At 37.3% G+C, this 22,280-nt stretch overlaps 1 protein-coding gene across 1 annotated transcript in view; it reads left to right on the forward strand.

Annotated features, from left to right (window-relative positions):
• Pdgfc (platelet derived growth factor C) overlaps positions 1-22,280 on the forward strand; it is a 163,980-nt gene that overhangs the window by 115,089 nt on the left and 26,611 nt on the right. Inside the window, exon 3 of the mRNA XM_052731504.1 lies at positions 5,649-5,829. Within this exon, the coding sequence (XP_052587464.1) occupies positions 5,649-5,829 (181 nt within the window). The remainder of the gene's footprint in view (positions 1-5,648; positions 5,830-22,280) is intronic.

Here is a 22,280-nt window from a genome sequence, read left to right on the forward strand (position 1 = left end):
ACATTTACTGAATTATCTTATTCATTCTCGATCCTTCTAAAAGCTCAAAGTTTAAAGTAAATTGATTCCTGTCTTTCCTGACCCACACCAACTCTTGTTAGATCTACCTCAACAGAGATGGTGTATAACAGAACAGTTACCTCCATAGTACACTTCAATCCTGGTGCCCTCTGCTTATGCTTTTCAGCCTCTCTACTAATCCTACTGAAGTCTGTTCTCAAAATCTATTAGCTGGGTGTAGGGAAGGTTCTCCTGGTAAAATGCTTGACTTGCAGGGCTGAGGATCTGCTCCGTCCCCAGAATGGATGCAAAAACACCAAGTGTGACATATCCTTATAGTGCTGGGGAAGGAAGTGTCAGGATGTCTGGGGGCTTGCTGCACAGTCAGTATAGCAGACATAGCAAACATTTGTTTCAGCAGGAGACCTTGACTCAAAAACTAAGGTGGAGAAGCCCTTGAGGAAAGCATCCTGTTATCAACCTCTAGCCTCCTCAGTGGAGTTCCAGGACAATGAGAGACCCCATTTCAAAGGAAGTGGGCAGCATGCCTGAGGGTCTCACCGGAAGGTGACCTCTGGCCTCATACAGGTGCAAATATGCACAGACATGCACTAACTCACACACACACACACACACAAATAAATCTATCAGCAACCAAGGATGTTTGTTTATTTTCTCTGTTCTTATCACAACACTTTTGTTTCTTCCATTTCAAGTTTATCTACACTCCTTCCCTGAAACCCCAGGTTAGTAATGGGAACCCTCACTCTGCTCGGCTGTGATGATCAAGTTTGCTAGCTTCATTTCACAGAAGAATACATGCCATCGGTTTCTGTTAGGAAAATTTTCACCCGAATTTGAAAGTTTTCTGCTGTTATTTTTAATAAGCAGTTAATTAAGCCATATTAGCGATTCACTTACTACTTTGATCATTTGTTGTTATTCCTTTTAATATTATTGTGGAGCATTTTTACATTCATTTTTACTTATGGATAAATCTCATACTGGGCCAATTCTAATCATGTATTCTATTGATGGCGGATAGATAAGAAATTTTTTTACAATAGCCTACATGAGTGAAATGGGCCCTATTTCTGAATGCTAACTATTGCCATTTCAGATAATTCAATACAAGGTTTAGGTTAGGTGTTTTTTTTTTTTTTTTGCTATTAATTAGGAAGATTACCATTTTCAATGTTCTGTAATTATATAGGAGAAATTGGAATTTATATTTGTTTATAATTTAATACAGGTCTTATAAAACCTCATTTCATTTCATCCTTTCTACTGATAAATCTTGAACAACTTGTAAATTTCTCTAAGAGTTGTTATTTACTTTAACTGTTTTTACTAAGTTGATACGTCATATTTTAGCTACCATTTTCTTACAATTTTCCAAATATATTCAGTGAAAAATTTCATAAATTATAAAATTTTGATACTTTTTTTTTTTTGGTTTTTCGAGACAGGGTTTCTCCATGTAGTTTTGGTGCTTGTCCTGGATCTCACTCTGTAGACCAGGCTGGCCTCGAACTCACAGAGGTCTGCCGGAGTCTGCCTCCCAAGTGCTGGGATTAAAGGCGTGTGCCAATGCCACCCAGCTAGATACATTCTTAAGGGTAATTATATCTTCTGCCTGGTTTAGTGGCTGTGTTTATTGTCATTTCTTTCTTTCTTTCATTATTCTCTTTTACTGCCAGTTTTTGTTTTTAATTATGAATATTAACTTTGCCTTTGATTATACTTCTGAACAGATTTTATTTCTAGTAGTTGTCCTTTTTTACTTTTTCTCTTGTCCTTAATTATTCTTAGTTTTGGAGGTTGAATTGTTGACTTGTACAGTTGCATTACTTTTATTTAGTAATAAGATGAATTTAAAATCTTAACCTCATACCATGGCAACTTGAACCACTTCTCATAGGGTGAGCTGTCCTGTAGCCGGATGGTTTCTCCGGTCCCGCCAGGCCCCTGCAGTCCCGTGGCCCGCTTATAAAATAATCAATCAGGAGCTTACATTAATTATAACTGCTTGGCCATTAGCTCAGGCTTATTACTGACTAGCTCTTACACTTAAGTTAACACATAATTCTTATCTATGATTAGCCACGTGGCTTGGTATCTTTTCTCAGTTCTGCCTTGACATCTTGCTTCCTCTGTGTTTGGCTGGTGACTCCTGACTCAGCCCTTCCTCTTCCCAGAATTCTCCTTGTCTACTCGCCTTGCCTATACTTCCTGTCTGGCTACTGGCCAATCAGCATTTTACTTATCAACCAATCAGAGCAACACATATTCACAGCATACCAAAAGACATCCCACAGCATTCTCCTGTTCCTGTGAGAATCTCTCCATTATTTGTTGTTAGTCCTGGGAACTGTGATTGTATGTTTGGCTCCCACAGTCTACATTGTTTTAAAATTCTCTACAAAGATTTTAGAGTCACTCATAATAAACTTTATCAAATTAATTATAGTAAATATCTAAATTAGCAAGGTCCATGTTCAGTTACATTCATTATAGTCTGTGTTTTCCAGCCCTTAAACATGACTTCATGGTCAGTTTTTATGCAGAAACCTACAATTTCTCTGTAGTTAGTTAGCCAAATAGAATAAATTTAATTATAGAGATGTATTTTAAATATAGTGAGTAGTATCTTAGCTGATACTTCTTCTCCTCCTCCTCTTCCTCCTCCTTCTTTTTCTTTTATTTTTCTTTACTTTTGTTTTCAAGACAGGGTTTCTCTGTGTAATCCCCCTGGCTGTCCTGAAACTCACTCTGTAGACCAGGTTGGCCCTGAACTCACAGTGATCCATCTGATTATACCTCTTGAGAGCTGGGATTAAAACATGTACCACCATCGCCCAGAAGGACTTATCTTTTAAGACAGTGGTTCTCAACATTTCTAACGCTTTGACCCTTTAACACAGTTCTTCATGTTGCATTGACCCCAACCATAAAATTATTTTTATTGCTACTTCATAACTGTAATTTTACTATTGTTATGAAATATCATGTAAATATGTGTTTTTCTATGGTCTTAGGCAACCCCAGCAAAAGGATTGTTTGATCCTCAAATGGTTTGGACCCACAGGTTGAGAACAACTATTCTAAGAAGTTGGAGTCTGAGATTTGGCCTTTGAAACTGAAGCTGTAACATTACGATTAGTTACATTGTAAGCTTAGCCAAATTGTTTAACTTCTCTATATTTAGTAACTCATAAACTGGGCATAATCAGAACCTTCCAGTTAGGTTTGCTAAGAGGATCTATTGGGTTAATATTCAGAAGCACTTAAAAAAAAGTGCCTGACACATTGTAATCACCTCATAAGTAGATAATTATTTCAAAGCCTTTTCAGTATTAATTAGACTCTGGAAGAATATCTGGTCTTTGAATAGGAGTCTGAAGATTCTGTTTGTGTTTGGGCAGCAAAAGTATAAGCCGATAAGCTCTGTACAGTAATTGCCATCTTATTATTTTTATTACCTATCCCAACCTGCTCCTGCTCCAGTTGACACTTGCAAAGCCAGGCTTTCTATAATCCACACTCATTTGGCAACGTTTCTCACCACTGTCAGGCTTGATAATTCATGGGACAGTTTTAATTGACAGGGTTTTAGTCAGTATGAACTAGAGACAGCCTGTTCTGCAGGGTTGGTTTATTTTTGTTGAAAGAAGCTGGGTGTCTGACAATTATGTTTACCAGTGAATTTATTTCTCTGGTATACTCCTTACATTCTTAGGAGTAAGAAAATAGCTCCCATATCCTCACAGTTTCTACATTCCCACAGGAGAACGGAAATTTTGTCTACAACATTAGACTTATTTGTTAAACATAAAAGAACATAAATCCTCCCAGGGTCCCAGGAGTATGGCAGAGATGGGGAGTGATCATTACCAGCCACATTGCCCTGTGTGTGCTGCATCATGTTGCCCGGGGAATGTGATGTTTGATTGGCTCATAAAATAGGCTTAGTAAATCCTTTAAATAATGGTATGGGCAATTGTTCACCTTGAAAATTAATACCTGGGAGTGTATTGTAAGGATTACCGTGTCTCCAGTATGGTCAACTGAGCAGGTAGGAATGGCTTGTTTTAAATTTCCCATTCCTTTCACTATGCCCTATGTCTTAGTTAGAGTTTCTATCGCTACGATGAAACACCATGACCAAAAAGCAAGTTGGGGAGAAAAGGGTTTATTAGGATTATATTTCAGCATTGCTGTTCATCACTGAAGGAAGTCAGGAAAGGAACTCAAACAGGACAAGATCCTGGAAGCAAGAACTAACACAGCGGCTATGGAGGGGCGCTGCTTACTGACTTTCTTCCCATGGCTTGCTCCACCCACCTTCTTATAGAACCCAGGACCAACAGTCCAGCACCTAGATCTCATGGAGGCATTTCCTAGACTGAGTTTCCTTCCTCTGATGACTCTAACTTGTATCAAGTTGACACACAAGACCAGACACTACAACCAACACGTATGGTTTTTCTCATTTGTTTCCCCCTTTTCTTCATGATGTTTTGACCTGTATTAGTAAACATTAAACAAACAGCTTCTCATATGAATTCCATATTCTTTTGAAGGCATCTGGTCAGGGAAAACAAAGTAAGAAACATAACACTATGTAAATCATTAGGGAAAATAACTGGCTTTAAATATATTATGCTTTTCCATTTACAAATATCTTAGTGCCTAAGATTATGTGAGAAAAATGAAGCTAAAGGATGTTGTTACATTACTTAAGGGGAAGATTCATAACTATAGTTGGCCCATATGTTGTCTTTTTATTAATACTTTTTTCTTTAAATCTAATACTATATAAAATGTTGGGTTTGATTCTGTATAGTGTATTTATACTACATTGTATTTTAAAATCTGTCAATCATTTTTCAAGCATGTCACACTTCTCTCTCATTAAAGGTTTTGTAACTTTCTCTTTATTATCTTATATTCAATCTAGAGAAGCCATCATTTATTTATATGTGCAATTGTTTTAAAAAATGGTCTCTGTGTTAGGTGAAGCTTGGAATGTATTACTCAGTATTTAAGCATTTTCTTAGCAAGTGTTAGACCCAATGTCCAGAAGTAAAAGAGAAAGCTGGAATAATAGCAAAGTGATTTTATAAGAAAATAATGTGTGCTACTACCTAAATGCATATTATCAACTACCCTAAAAATATAAATAAGTTTTCGGTATTTTGCTTCTACTTGGTAAGTATTAGTAGATTTCTCAGTATTTGTTTGGTACTATGCTTTTCTAAATTAGTAACTGTTGGCAAAGTTCTAAGTAAAATACATCTTCCCTAACTAGGAAAATTGAACAATGATGATGGGAATTAAGATAGGCACTAGAATTGAATTATTCATAGATTGAATGTCATGTAATTTTGTTCTATGCAAAATATTTAAATTTTAAGTGTCTGATCAATCTTGAGTTTGATAATAGCAAATCTGAAGGCTTTGAAAAATGTTTCATATTTTTCCAACTGGTCTTCACTTCTTGTTCTCTTTGACTTTTGCATCTAATGAGCTCTCATTCAGGCCTACTTGGAAACAACACACTGATCTACTCCATAGATGTTTTGCACATATAAAATTTCCATTGCCTAGATAAGCAATGATGTCTCTGCCCCTTTGCCTCCTCACAGGTATGATTTTGTAGAAGTTGAGGAGCCCAGTGATGGAAGTATTTTAGGATGCTGGTGTGGTTCTGGGACTGTGCCAGGAAAGCAGACTTCTAAAGGAAATCAAATCAGGATAAGATTCGTATCTGATGAGTATTTTCCATCTGAACCTGGATTCTGCATCCACTACAGTATTGTCATGCCAGTAAGTACCACTTTGAGATTATCCTTACTTAAATAAGTCAGCTATTTTTAACTTGAATTCCTCATTTTAAAATGAGAATCAGAACACGAAACATCCAAAACCATTCTCTAGCTTGGATTCTTTTTTTTTTTTTTTTTTTTTTTTTTTTAACCGCAGAGGTCTCACTATAATTGTTATAATCAACTTAAGCATTTTCTCTGTAGATGCTTAGAAATGCTAAGTGCCTTAAATATGTAGTAAAATGAAATATGTGAATTTTTTATAGTTATAGGAAGATAGCAAACTAGGGAGATGGCTCAATTGGTAAAATGTTTACCATGAACAAATGAAGCTCAGATTTCAATCCCTAGAACTCACTTTAAAAAGCCAAGCATGGCAGCTTAGAATTCTGCTCTGGGGACGCAGAGAAAGACATGTGCCTGGGACTCTCTGGCCACCAGTCTAGCCTAGGTGGTGAGCTCCTGCCCAGTCAGAGATCCTGCCTCAAAAACTCAAGATCCTGAGATCTCACTTTAATTCATTACTTGAAACTTGCAAGTAATGTGTCCACACTGCACCCGAGGGACTAGGTCATGTTTGTGTCAGTATTTCCAACATGAAAATCATATTCAATGCATGTTTAAATGATATTGAGTGTGATGAGCTATGCATGAAGATTTTGTATTCTGTCTTCAGTTCCTCTAGCATCTCTCAACAAGGATGCCCTACTCTGGCCACTAAACTGCCCTGAACTGGGCTGTAGGAGATGGAACTGTATGAGTAGATGAAGATGTTATAATTACTCTGATCGTCTTTAGGGAAACAGCAGGCTATGGGCTGAAAGAAACAAGAGAATATGACAGTCAGATCCTACATTTCCTAAGAAGTGAAATCGGATGATGTTAGAAAATTGCTATTTTTTTTCTTCCACTTCCACAAACTTTGGCATATTTGTGTTCACATTTACTTTGGTAGCTGACCTGCCACTCTTTACCCTACCATTTTGGCTTCATATACCCCTCACTGCTTTCTTAGAAACACATCCATTCCATTTTCAGTAACTGTGTGCCGAAAAGTGGGATTTGGTGAGTGACAATGTGACAGGTGATTATGCTTTTAAGCCTGGCAGAATGTTTTGAATTATCACTGTGTGTTGCTAAATGTCACCCTCCCTCCCCTCACCCACACCTGCGCTAACCCTGGCCAGGCAAGATTCATCAGTCTGAGCAGTGAATCAGATAAATGAAAGCCTGAAGGAAGAAAGCATACTTCTTGGAGAGCCGACTTAAAGGATCTTGTGGTATTTGCTCAGGGGCAATTGTCCCTGCATTATCCCTCATTCATTTCTTTCCTTCTGTCATGGATGAACTTGTTAATTGACATCCCCACTTCCCTACAAGTGATGACCAGACTGACTGCAGAGTCCTAGCTGCAAAGCAGGACCTGCTGTACTGCTGACCACAATGACTTCCTAGTTTGGTAATGATACAAATAGCATGAACCACAGGCCTCGGTAGACCATTAGCTTTCTGTACTAAGGTTTGCTGCACAGGCCTAGCTTAATACCAGTCCCACAGCATTAAGCTTTTCTGGAAATTCGGCCATTTTCCCACAGACTTGTCTAAGACCCAAGTGGGATATCCTAATGTCTCTGGTGTTGTGTGTTACCTTTGTTGTCACTAAGGACAGAGGAAACACGTTAGAGAACCCCAGTTACAACAATGATGCCATGTATTCTCCAGATGCTCATGTGTTAGTATGTGGTATTAGGGATACAGCTGGACTGTGGTGTAATCGTTGTCTGGGTTCCCTTGTTCTGGTAAGGGGAGGCCTGAGTTGGGTGGCAGTTAATGATGTATCCACTACAGTCAATGAACTTAGGACACACTATCCATTTTAAACCATTTTATTATTTATAAAAACGTCCATATAATCAGCCTTCTCTGCTTTTGGTTATCTAAATTGAATATGTGATTGATATAACTTGATATGAATATTTTACATCAACCTGACACAGAAAACATAAGTCAGTGAATGATTTTTAAATCTCCAACTACAGGGGAAAAATGTATGTTAAAGTGAGTTATATTTTAAAAGTAAGGAGCTTGCTCTGTAGTTTTATTTGTGAAAAGGAATGGACATCAGATTCTGGTCTGCCATGAACTCTCTGTGGTTCAAACTACCATGTCATAGAAGAAAAGTATACAAAGATCTATTTTTGTTACAAGCATTTTTTTTTTTTTTGGTCACGCATGCCCATTAAGTAATTGTGTCTACTGTTGTAAAATGATTTACCCTACAGTTAAGCAAGGAGTTCTGGATTATTTTGAATAACACAAGTTGAATGAATGTTTCATGATTTATAAATACAGTTTTCTTTATATTGCTGAAATGTTGGAACAGATTTTTTGGATTACCAAGTAACTTGGTATAAGACCAATTAAATGTGTCTCCCTATTTTTCTATGTTATATTGGTGTCATTAGCTAGGCCTAGTTTTAAAACTACCACTGTGAGATGTTGACGTAATGTCATAATGAGTTATAGCTTAAAAAATACTACATTGGTTTAAAATTTTAACATCTTAATGCTATTTCAAATAAAATATTATGGAAATATAATTCCCTAGTCATGTATCATTGATAAATAATGAAAGATAAATCTGTGTAAATTTTATAGTAAATGATATATTAAGTTTTATGATTGTTCACAAGAAGTTAATAATGTCATTGGTATTTTTCCCCTTTATGATGAGAGGGGAGAGAGAGAAAGAGAAAAAGAGTGGATGGTAGAGTGCTCATACACACAGCCTGGTAGATTAGTAGTGAGAGATTGTTTAAGAAAAATGAAAACATTGGGACCTTGTTTCCCTTCGAAGCCCACACACAGTGAAAGCCTGAACATAAGTCAAATCTCTTAGAAAGAAAAGTTCTTGTTTAATGTTGGAGTAATGTGTATTAGGTTATACATGCCATGCTCTGCAGTATGGCACCAACACCATTATTTAAAATGGTAAAAAAAAAAAGACTAAACAGAATAACTTTTCATCCAGTATCAAGTATCTGATTAAAAGTTTTATTTCTCATTTTTGCTAGGAAACTCTTTCAAAAAAAACATATCTGAGTTTTTAAGTAAAAATGTATGCATCTTTTCAGGGGTTTTCCTTTTCTTAATATGTAAAACAATTTTTCTTGAGTATAATGCTGCATATAAAATGCTATTTTTAATGTTTACAAAATGTGAGGGCTTTAGTTTTTCTCCTTCCAATAGGGTGAAATTTTTGATTAATTATTGCAATAATAGTATATTTTCTTAAATCTCACTTTTAACAGTTTTGAGGTTACTAAGATGTAAAAAGATAATACTTCTAGCAATTTATTTACTCTGTTTTACCATTTGATGGGCGTTGGTCTATATTGAGAGAACTAGATCTTGCAGCTACCATAGTATTTGACTCCCATGTATCACCATCATTTTATTTATTGCTGGGGCATGTGGATGGCAGTTAGGGAAATAATGAATGGGGCACATCACTCACATCCACTCCAGACCATCGACCTTTAAGATTCTACCAAATTTGTCCTATTTTTTTTAAATGTTTTACCTCTTTCCAAGTATGCATATTCAATGACACCTGCTTGGCTATGGAAGTTTTTATTATTTTTTGTTAGTAGAATTATGTAAAAAAGAAAATAAACTAATGCAACTTACAATAAATAAATAAAAAAAATCAAAGCCCTGCAGTGCTGTATGGGGGAGTGCAGCCCTGGTTCTGCGAAGTAACTGCATCAGAACCCGGTTGTATTTCTTCACATCAAGTTTGTAAATGACTTGTCCTGAGTTAAATCAGTGTGCAGCCATTGTGGTGGTTTCTTCTGTGGGGAGGGGTTAGAAGGACACTTGGTGCCTGAGGTGCCATTGAGGAATGCATGACTGATTGCCAGGACAGTTATTAATTATGCAGACAGAGAACAAAGCAGTTCAGTGGCTACTGGAGTTGGGGAGAGGAAGGAGGGAGGCTGTTGTCCCTTCCTTCTGGCTGTGCTAGGAGACATTTCACGTCTATGCTCTGAAGAAAGACATCTCCAGTCTGACGACAAAATTCATTGTTTTGATCAGGTGAAAAAATATTCCAATTGACTCTTTAAGGAAGACTTCAAATTCAGTTTTCACTGTTTTTACTTAGAATAAAAGCAACAAACTCCTTGGAGTGGTACCTACACACAGGTACTGTGGGGGCAGTCCTCAGTGGCAGAATATGTCAATATTCTCCAAAATGTTAAACTTAACAGTTCATTGCCTCACACTCCCACATTGCCCTATTAAACTAGAACTTGCTTTCAAAACAAATTCTTATTTACATAGACAAAGAACAAATAAACTGATGATGGTCTTAAGGGTTTTAGTAGGTTTGAATACTTTTAAGGGCATTGCAAGCAGCAGATATCTCCAATCCATAGAAGCATCTGTCAAATGACTAGATTCTTTGAAAATACACAAGATTTTTATGTATTTAGGAAAGGAATCACGAGAGGTCACTGAATCAAGAATATTTCACAATTGCTGCAGAGACTGAACTTAACTAAAAATGGTTTACTCCATCATCAGACTGACTTCCACCCAAGGGCAATGTTCTTCACAAGACATAATCACACCTTTCTGGTTTCTACTGACTCTTTTGTTGTGGGTATTTTCATGCCTTCCAAGAAGGGGCTTTACATGCACTGTTTAGAGAAAATAGCCAGAACTTCTGCAACATATGCAGAAGGCAGGTAAATATTTGAATGGAGTTGTAAGTAAAAGACATGAACAATTGGAAGTTTGAGTTTCAAAAATCAATATTATATACCTAAGACCACAAAGATTGGAAAAATTGGAGTTAGTTCAGGAGTCAGACCTTGTAGAAGGTTTTGTTCTCCGAAGATTAATGTGAGTGAAATTATAAATTGAGTGGTTTGCATTGAAGTCCCACTGTGTTTTCATTTGGATTTTTTCTGTGTATATCTTGCAGGCACACACACACAGACACACACACACATATGCATGTGTGTGTGTGTGTGTGTGTGTGTGTGTGTGTGTGTATAAGCACATGCATGTGCCTTGAATGTAAAGAACAAAGTACAAACCCAGGTGTATCTACTCAGGAATGACACCCCCCTTTTCCCTGAGGTGGTCTTTCATCAACCTGGAACTGACCAGGTAGGCTAGGCTGACCAGCTAGAGACCCCCCAGCCGTTCTCCTCTGCACTTCTCCAGGAGTGATAGTCCAGGCATGCCGCTGTGCCCAGTGGAATATTGTGTTTTGTTGTTGATAATGATGGTTCTGGGACTAGAACCCAGGTAAACACTTCACCTGCCTTGCTAACTCTCCAACCCTCACATGAATTATTTCAATAAACTTGGTTGAATAAATTATTATTTTTTTTGGAAATCTAGAGTTTATTTTTTAATTATAGATTTCTTTTTTATATAGTATTTTTATTTTATAATTAACTTAATTTCACATATCAGCCACGGTTTCCCCAGTCTTCCCTCCTCCCACCCTTCCAGCCCTCCCCCCAATCCATCCCCCACTCCCACCTCCTCCAAGGCAAGGTCTCCCTTAGGGAGTTGAGAAAATTTAAGTATGTATGCTAATATTTCCCCAAATTCTAGTACTTTGACTCTATCTTGCTTTAAAGAAAAAAATCCATATAAATATATAATTTGTCATGTGAGTGGTTTGGGACATTTTTAAGAAATAGTAGAGGAATTGTTGAGAAGTAAAGAATGTCATAATTCTTAAAGAAAAACTGAACATCCACACAAATAAAACCTTGAACAATGATTCAGCATGAATTTGATATCAAATATGCCATAAACAACTCTGAAGAACTTATTGTAAATGCCTATTGTCACTTGTCAGAGATTCTCTTTTGTTCTGGAATGATACCAGTTGCTTTTCCATCAGCCTTACTTAGAGATACTGATGCAAGGAGCTGTGTATGGCATTGATCTGTTGCCATTGCCTTGGGTGGAAGCATGGGGCGATGGCTGTAAAATATAAATTGGGCAGGAGTTATATTACCACATTGGAGAAATGTTTCTATAGTCAAACAAATAAGCTTATTTTGTGACTGGACTTGGAGTCTGTGTGCATATTTAATAGCTAGTGTATCATGTATTTCCTCGTTACTGTTCAGCATGCAGAAAGAGTGGTAGGAACTTCTCGTAGTGTTTATATGGACATGTTTCAGATCACAGCACTTGCCTGCATGCTCCAACTTTCCTAAGATGCATTATGTCGGACTATCAATTTGTCAACTATCAGTATCTGTTAGTCATAATGCTGTGATGGATTACCCCCTGTTTTTGTTCTTGCTCAGCACTAGACTTATCTGGTTCTTCACAGATGTTGTGATTCCAGCACACAGCATGGTTCTAAACCAGATACTCTTTCATTCCACTGTGTGAAGAAACATTTCAATAAAATAAGATAAAAGAAATATTTTTTTCATTTCTTCATGCTTTGCCATTGCATTTAACTTTTGTTTAACTTAGTTTTGCTTATTTTTTATTTTTTGAGAATTTATACACAGTTTCTGTATTTATATCATTTCTCCTCCTCCTCTCCCTCACTCCCCTCTGAGTCCTTTCATTTCACTGAACTCCCTGTCAAATTCATGGCCTCTTCTTTAATCATTTGTGTGTGTGTGTGTGTGTGTGTGTGTGTGTGTGTGTGTGTGTGTGTCTGTGTGTGTCTGTGTATGTGTGTGTGTCCAACCTACTGAGCCCATTTAGTGTTTCTTGTATGTACAAGTGATTAAGGCTGACCTCATGGGATTGATAATCTATCAAGGGTTTTATCCCCGAAGAAAACTGATTATTCCTCTCTTGGTAGTCATTGATAGTCTCCTTTATCTTTCTTTTAGCTAACTTTGTTAAGGGCTTGTACATTTTGATTATCTTTTTAAAGGAACAAACTCTATGTTTCATTGATCCTTTGTGGGTTTTTTCATTGATTTCTGCCCATGTTTTGATAATTTCTTCAAATGCATTAATATTGGTTTTGATTTTTTTTTCAAATTCTTGAGGTAAATCAATCAGTCTGCTCTTTCTGGTGTTTTGATATGGGCAGTTAGCGCTACACATTCACCCTTCTGACTTTCTGTTCTTTACCTCATTTAATTTCAAGAATTTTTTTTTTGTTTAATCCTCCGATGACCCTTTCATCATTCAATAGTGAATTGTTCACACTGAGTAAGTTTGTGCAATTTATAGTTTCTTCTGGTATTTATCTCAAGTTTTATTCCAGTATGTCCTAATACATGGCCTATTTTACATAAACAAGAAAATTTGTGTACTGTCATGTTAGGCTGGAATATTTTGTAGATGCCTATTAAGTCCATTTAGTCTACAATGTCATTTCATTCTAATGTTTATATACCTTTTACTCCAAGTTAGTATCTGCCCTTGAAGGTGAGATGTTTTTCCTTGGAGATAGCAAAATGATGCATCTTGCTCTCTGATTCAGCCAATAAGCTTGTGTCTTTTGATTGAAAGATCAAGACCACTGATAGTCAGAATTATTATTGATAGATTAATAATTTAATTGCTATTGTTTTGTTGGTTTTAATGTACTTCTATTCTTTGACCTACTTCACATAACCCCTATCCTAGCATCATTTGTTTTCCCCCCATAGTATGTACATTGTTCTCTCATCAAAGGTATTCCTTCTGGTACTCTTTGTAGAGATACTTTGGTGATTAAAAATTTCTTTAGCCTGTTGCTATCATGAGATTTTCATTATCTTTCATTTATAACCAATAGTTTTGTCAGATCAATAGTATAGTTAGCATCTTTCAGAACTTAAATCCATCACATGCCTGCAACTTCTTCTGGGTTTTAAAGTTTCTATTGAGCTGTTATGCTGATGGATTTACCTTTATGGGAGTCACATGACTCTAGTACCTGACTGGGCATCTCTTTCCCTGAATTTGGGAAGTTTTCTTCTATAATTTCATTGCAGTTCAGTGCTATGCCTTTGACCTGGATTTTTTTTCTATTTCCCCCAATTTACAGATTTTGTTTATTCATGATATCCCAGTGTCCCTGAATAAGGGCTGTTAACCATTATCATTTTATGTAATTGAACCATTTTCTTTATTTCTTCAAACCCTCATGTTCCACCTTCTGTGTGAGCCATTGTGTTGCCAAGACTTCCCATTGAGGGTTTTTAATTAGACTTATTGTATGTTTCATTTCTAATTTCATTTTAATTTGAATTTTCTTTAGTATTCCTTTTTATTGAATTCAATTTTCATATCCTGACTTATTTCATTTAGCCATTTGTTTGTATTTTCTTAGACTTATAAGCATGTCCCTCTGTAACTAGTGAGACAATAATCTTGCTTAAATGCATTTCTTTTGAGTTCAAAGGGAGGGAATTGGTAGGAATGGAGATGGGGAAAGCTGCTTCTTGACTGGGTGACAAAAATTGATGAATATAAGGATTTTTGTATAGATGTATGTAGTCCTCATGTCTCTTAAGGAGTTACATGTTCCTTTTCAGTGCATTTACCCTGGCATCCAGTGTTCCTGAATATTCTGTTCATGAGGCACAAGGACTAATAACAATTATTATGTAATTGATACCATTCCTTTATTTTGTCTTCAAGCCCTAATGTTCTGTCTTCTGTGATCAATGTGATCTATGCAATTGAAAAACCTTGTTGTCCTTTATTCTACAAGTATTTGTCTATTTCAATAATACTGTGTATGTGTTAAGATTACTTTGAATTCACGTAGATTCACACACATACATATACTCAATTTTTTCTCTATTAAGAAATTTTTTATTCATTTTACATACAAAGCACAGATCCCCCTCTCATCCTTCCTCCTGCTCCCTCACCCAAGTTTTCCCCCCAACCCACCCCCCATCTCTTCCTCCAAGGCAAGGCCTCTCATGGGGAGTCACGAAAACCCAGCACATTCATTTGAGGCAGGTGCAAGCCTCTCCTCCCTGCATCAAGGCTGTGCAAGGTGTCCCACCACAGATAATGAGCTCCAAAAAGTCAGCTCATGAACCATAAGCAAGACAGTTGTGTAGTTTGGTCTGTTTAAGGGGCCCCTGGCAGTGGGATCAGGATAAACTCAGTTTTTATGTCTTCCTTCAGTTTTTGATGAAAATTAAAAGGTAAGTACAATTAGCATTTCATACTCATAAAGAGATCAATGTTGGCAAGTGAATGTGTTATAAATGCTCATCAAAGAAGTTCTTGAAACTTCAAGGTCCTCCACTCTCAATGGCTCCACTTCCGATTTGATTTCAGCTGCAGCATGGTGTTCAGCAGCATTCTTTCGTCTGGAATTCTGCTTGAAATTTTAGGTTCTCACCCTTTCCTTAACTGGCAGTATGACAGATGACACAATGATCCTGAGGTTTGGTGGCCATGGCTGTGGGCCAGTTCCTAGTAAGCAGGTCTATGTTGTAAGCTAACATCTTTAGTATGCCACAAACATTAAATACATTTTTAATTATATTATTTCCAATCCACCTACAGTATGTCTAAATAGAATGACTTTATAAAACAATGAGTATGTATTTTGGGGTCATGTGGAAAAGAATGACACAAACTGAAACCAATGCCAGGCCTTGTAATGGATGTTTTTATGTCTTTCTCATCACCTTCCTTCTCCTTTCCTTCCCTCCACCCTTCTCTCCTTCCCTTCTATTTTTCTTCATCTTTCATCCTTTTGCTTACTTATTTACTCTTATTTTTAAATTTTTATTTATTTATTTTTTTATTTAGTGACAGAGTTCTATTGAACTCATTTTGTTGACAAGGCTGGGCTTTGTATACAAGATCCCCCTTCAGATTGCTGAGTTTATAGGGGTGCACCACCACACCCAACTTCATGTCATCTAATGACCATGATGTAATGATACTATTATTTGAAATTTAAAATCCAGAGAAAGTAACATTTTAGAAATGAATGTAGTAATTAGTTTCTTTTTAATCAATTTTAGAAGCCAGGATATTTCTAAAGACTGGTTTTGGAAGTCAGAGAATAATCACTCAGGAAATAAAAGCAAATTGAACCTCTCTGACCATCTCAAAACATACTACATACTATTTCTATTGACTCTGCTGTTGTGCACATTTTGGAAATTATTAATATGACTGTTATCGTAAACAGCAAAGTGATGAATAATGGGGTTTAAATTGTGTAGTTTGCTTAGAGTAACCTTAAAACGCAAAGGCAAGGAAGACAGAAGTTCTTGGGAAGTGGTGCTCTTGCAGAGGCCCTGAGTTTGAGTCCGAGCACTCAGTATAGTGTCTTTACAACATTGTGTAACTCTGATCACAAGGCATCTCACCACCTTCAAGAGCATTTGTGCTAGTGTGCATATGCCCACACAGATACACACACACACACACACACACACACACACACACACACACACACACACACACACTGTATTTGATATATCCTAAATTAATAAACAAATGAAATCATCTTTTGCTAAGTACCTACTTAATAAAATGCCTTAAACTGCAAAAGACTCATAGCATTTTAGTTTGAAATGACGCACTTTGTGCACAGTGTCTAAAACAGAACATGCACTCAATACATGTTTAAAATAAATAAAAAAGGAAATGAAATTAGAGGACTAATATATGGATGAGCCTCACTGTGTAGCTGCTTCTATAATCAATGACTGACTCTAGGCCACCAAGGTTCCCAGAGAATCTAGAAGGGAAATTCTGTCAGCAGGATGCCTTGTGCCAAAGCTGTAAGCCCCTGGTCCTGAGTTCCTATCTGTGCACAGATACTAGCATTCTTGTTAAGCCTAGCTTTGTTTCCATGTGGGTCAATGTAATGTTGAGATGGTGAGTGTCTGGCTAGAGTTCTTTCCTGTACTTCTCCATTGCAGGTAGTTTTGTAGGTGGAACATTAAGGCTGTCATGTCTTGACATAAAAAGGCTGTATGAACTATATTACTCCAAGTATTTCCAAGGTGCTTTCCTTAAGAAAGCCAGGGCTTGTGCTAGAAACTCTTTTTTCTTATTTTGTTTTGTTTTTCAAGACCAGGTTTCTCTGTGTAACAGCCCCAGCTGTCTTGGAACTTGACTTGTACACCAGGCTATCCTCAAACTCTCAGGGATCCTCCTGCCTTTGTCTCTTGAGTGCAGGGATTAAAGGATACCACCAGGCCTGGCTTCTTGTTGTTTTAAAATGAAAGGATAATAGAAACCCATTAAAGTGGAAATGATCCAAGACTTTAAAACAAAATCTGAGGTAGGAATTCGTAATGCATATCCAAATCAACCTATGCTGTGTTTAATACCGCCTCTGATATTGTGCTTTGATATTATTTTGCATTGATGTGGAGGAAATACTTTTTCTAGTAGAGAAACATTTTGATAGGGTAAAAAGAAAAGTCACTTTCTTGCTGCTGTAAGGTATTGAAATAGCATTAAATGTAATTAGTTGTTGTAGAGAAAGAACTGTGTGAGACCTTGAAGTATGAGGCATACTGCATGCCCAGGCTTGACTTCCAACACCTGAATGGGGAGGTATTAAAGTGGATGACACATACTCTGGATGAGGTCCTTAAAAGCCATATCAAACATTCTGACATAAGTATTTTCCTTTCTCTATGGGGTATGATGAGTGACAAAGCCCTGGGTTGTCCTAATCCATTACTGATAAATGAAACACAAAGAATTCCCAAGTCTACCAGAGACTTATTTTCATTTGACTTCCTGGGACCCCTTCTGACTTACTCATTTGCAGAGAATGGATTTATTTCTAACTGAAGTGCTATGTGTCCCTTAGAGTCACCTTTAGAATGCTAAAAGAAGCTTAATATTTGCCATTAAATGTCACCTCACTAAAGTGTGTAATTGAAACGCCCTGATAAGATCTGTGTAATTACCATGTATTTAAGCTGTTTTCCCAAAGTCATGGGATCCTGTGTTTCTCCTTACATAATGGACTTGTTAATTACGCTGCAAGGGCTTTTGGCATTTTTCACTGTTTCTTCTGCCTCACCTCAAATTTCATTAGGCATTAATTTAAGAATCTCAACTTTTAATGTAAGATTCTCACCTTTTGGAACAGGAGAGGTGGTTCAGCTCCTAAGAGCGTTGCTACTCTCCCTGAATTTGGTTCCCACCATCCACATAGCAGCTCACAACCATCTGTCACTTCAGTTCCAGGGTATCTGATGCCACCTTCTACCTTCTGCAGCACCAGGCACATTGGTGTTACACATACATATATTCAGACAAGACACCCATACACATGGAAAAATTAATAAAAAAGAAAACACACTCAACTTTTTCAAAAAGGCAGCATGATATTGACACAGACCTGTCCTCCCAGCATATAGGAGGCTGAGTTTGGAGCCAGCCGTGACTATACAGTAAGTACTCAGATAGCCTGGGCTACAACTTGAAGCCCTGACACCACACACACAGGGACACACAGACACACATGGACACACGAACACACATGGACACACACACACACACACACACACACACACAGTCACACAGTCACACAGTCACACACACGTAGTCACACAGTAACATATAGTCCTTAGACATTTCCCTCCTGATGGCCTTTGTTCCTGACTTTTTTCTTCCTTATTTAACTTATCAGTGTGTGGTAAGATGCAGTATTGCTTAAGGATTCATTCATTAGAGCTAATGTTTGTCTTCTTCAGAGTCTGGAAACCAGGTATCCACTAAGCAATGACCCTATCACTGAGCCATATTCCAGAAACAGCTCTAGTATACCATTTCATGGTTTTATTTTAATATTTGTACTTATTTTCAATTTTGTACACAAATATACTGTGTTTTGATTAAATCCACTCCCATTTCATCCCCCTAGTTCCTCCCTACCTCTTTTCCCTTCCAACTTCGTGTGCTCTTTAAAAAACCCACTTCACCTATTTAGTGCTATCAGTGAGGGCATGCCTACAGCATTTCCTGAACACTTACTGTTCTATTAGACTCTTTCTATAAGTCACTTCATTTAGTTTTGGCAGAAACCATAGAAAAATTATCCTTTCACATAAGAGAAAGAATTTCCATAGAGACTACTTCTTGCCAAGTTTCATGGCAAATAAATGCAGAATGCTATAGTAAAACTTGTAATTTTAGCCATAATGTCATATTTCCAAATCACTTTTGTTATGTAAAAAAAAAACTTAGTTATTTTGAGATTATTTCTAATTTGTAAGAAATCATAGATTCTATTGACCCTTCATCTATTTTTCCTCAAAAGACACTACCATCTTGCATAGGTGTACGTAGGTGGTTCTCAGCTTATACTCATTTGATCTTTCCAAAGCCTGTTGATGTGATCCATCTGTAAACCTTTACTTGAGGTGCTGAACCATGGTAGCCAAACACAGTGCCCAGACAGTCATGTAGGCCAGCTGGACAAACTCCGCTGTGTGATTTACTGCTTAGTCTGGCAACTGAGTAAGCTAGGTGGACTGCATGCTTTTTAAACCGGACATTTCCCAATAAGAACTGGTCTATTAGCATGGAACTATTTTGTACTGAAGAGTACTGGTGTAGTACAGAACAACCTTGAAATAGATATTGAGATGTCAGTGCAACACCCCCACACACACACATCTTGATTCTTTTTTCTCTGAATGAGAAAAAGTTCAAAGCACCCTACCAGGTAATAAGTACATGAAAAATCTTTCATAAATAAGAGTGAAAATATATCTGGTTCAATCTAAAATAGAGAATATGTGTCTCGGTTCAAAAGAGTCCTTCAAAATATCAACTGGTTCAAGAGAAAATTTTTATCCTCAATTTGGTGCCTTCATAAACATTCTCATCTAAAAGAAGGGGCTTGCACCTGCCTAGACTCAGTGTACCAGGCTCTGCTGACTCCCCATGGGAGACTTTGATTTTGGTATCTGGGTATGTGGGGTGGCATGGGAGAGAGGGCTGGGGGGTGGGAGTAGACAGGAGGTGGAATCTGTGGGTGTTATGTAGAGTGAGTAGAAAATTTCTTGATAAAGAAAAATGAAAAAAAAAGTCTGTGGTGTGGTATCAAAGCATTTTTTTTGCAACTTAGAATGGAACACCTATCATAGATTAATGATTACAAAATAAAAGTAATACCATAAAGCATTCCTCTTGATGTTGGATCCAAAGTGAATGTGTGAAACATAAATAGTCACAATACATAAATCCATGAATGAGCCCTTTCTGCCTGCAAGACAGAGATTAATGAAGTTTCAGGATGCTAAGAGCTCAAGATATAATCTATAGCTTTAAACTAATGTCAAGATTCAGAACTGATTGCTTAAAATGCCTTCATTTCTCCAGAAGAGATTGATGACTTTAGTTTTACTAAATCACTTCTCACACACACACAAAAAAAATTATATAATTTGGTTTCAACAGGTATGGTATGTGGTAGTATTTACATATTCAATGTAACTATATAATAACTAAGAGTCAAAGCATTTTCAAAGTAAAAGACAGTATAGCTATGACACTCCCAACATGTTTCTTCATTTTAGAATTGAGTGGAAGCCAATTGAGGAATGCCTTTGGAGACTGGTGCATGAGGTGACTTGATTGTTCAAGAAGAGAATCATTAAAATGAGATACATATCATGAACACTGAATTTCCATTCACTCCTCTGCAGTTAGGGTCAGGGACCTTCTAGAAGCACAATTTGTTAGTCTAAATACTGTCCTCCTTCTTCAAAAAACATCATAGTCGTAATGCTTCAGTTATGGCTTTCATCTTGGTTTTCTTTCAGTACAAATGAGAGCTCCAAAATACTTAAAAGCAATCTGTGTGTGGACCCTTCTAGTGTTTTATGAGTGTCTTCCCTCCTACATTCTATAGTTGTATCTTGCATACCTAATTTAATACCAAATTTTATAGCAGCTCATTTATATGGAGTACTTCCAAAGCGTTCACGCCAGTTTCATGGAGCAAAGAACCCACATTTGATTGGGTTTTACAGTGTTTAACTAGCTTAATAATTGTAGTAAAAAGTCCTACTGATATAAATACTTGGGAACAAAACATGAATCAGTAAGTGTCAGTTCAAATGGTTGGAGGAACAGAGTATTGGTAGGCAGTGCTTAGTGAGTTGTGGGCATCATCAATCAAGCTCTTCTGCCATTGGGGAGGCGATTATGACAATAAGCTAAGTGAAGGGCCTTTCAGATAATGCATGTAGCATTTGTCCTTTGTGCAGTTTCCACACAGACTATGCCTGGCCCAGTGTCACTGGAAGGTGCAGTTCAGGGCATGCGGTCAGTACAAAGGTAATTGGCAATTGGGACCTCCTAGAGCATTAAGGTAGCTGAAGACATATCTCTTTCAGTGTGCATATGTTATCCATCTTTGTTCCTTTACATAATTTTCTTGTGGTTTAACTTCAGTATTTTTTAATCCATCTATGATAGACTAGTTCACTGGAGGCTTCTTGGCATGGGAAGGATTGACTTTCCTACTAAAGTAATGATAATGTGTATAGAGTTCCAGATGGAGAAGTGTCTTCCCTCTCCCCACTTTTCTTCTCACCCCATCTTGGTTCCTCTTCCTCTTCCTTCTCCTCCCTCCTCTTCCTCTTTCTCCTCCTTCTTCCTCCTCTGTAGCTGAAGTTTTCCTGGTCCTGCCTGGCCCACGCTCAGGACAAACCTCTCTCACCAGCCAGTCCCACAGCCAAGTAAACACACAGAGACTTACATTACTTATAAACTGTATGGCCGTGGCAGGCTTCTTGCTATCTAGTTTTTACATCTTAAATGAACCCATTTCTATAAATCTATACCTTGCCTCGTGGCTTACCAGTATCTTAACATCTGCTTCTCGTGGCAGTGGCAACTGGCAGCGTCTCCTCTGTCAACCTTCAACTTGCCAGAATTCTCCTTCTCTTTGTCCTGCCTATACTTCCTGCCATGCTACTGGCCAATCATCTCTTTGTTTATTAACCAATCAGAGCAACACATCCACAGTCTAGAGAACATCCCACAGCACTCCTCCTCCCTTCTTTTCTCTCTCTCCTTGAAAATATACCCTTATAATCTGTTTGCATTATTTTGAAAGTTCTTTTAAAACTTTTATCAGTACTTCACCATAACACTACTACTTTATGAAAAAGCCAAGTTCTATTTTGTTAATGTTTCTGCTTCCTAATGTATAATACACTCTTCCAACATAGGTGTGCTCTCCTTCAAGGAGTAAGGAAAAAGACAGTGGAATATGTCAACCAACCTCCTTCATCACTTAACTTCTCAATTGTGTCTTTACACCAAGGCTGCATGCATGCAGATCAAGCAAGGGACATGGTTTAATATAATCCCCTGATTATTTTTCCCTACATTCTATCAAATACAGTGTAGAGCTTGAGTCATAGCACAAGGAAGCAGCAGTAGCCATAGCAGTGAAGCCCCTCAGCCCAAGCTGTGTCTGCTTTGTTTCTG

The sequence above is a fragment of the Peromyscus californicus genome, unplaced genomic scaffold (genome assembly GCF_007827085.1).
Source record: "Peromyscus californicus insignis strain IS unplaced genomic scaffold, ASM782708v3 Scaffold_9__1_contigs__length_137607984, whole genome shotgun sequence".
NCBI lineage: Eukaryota > Metazoa > Chordata > Mammalia > Rodentia > Cricetidae > Peromyscus > Peromyscus californicus.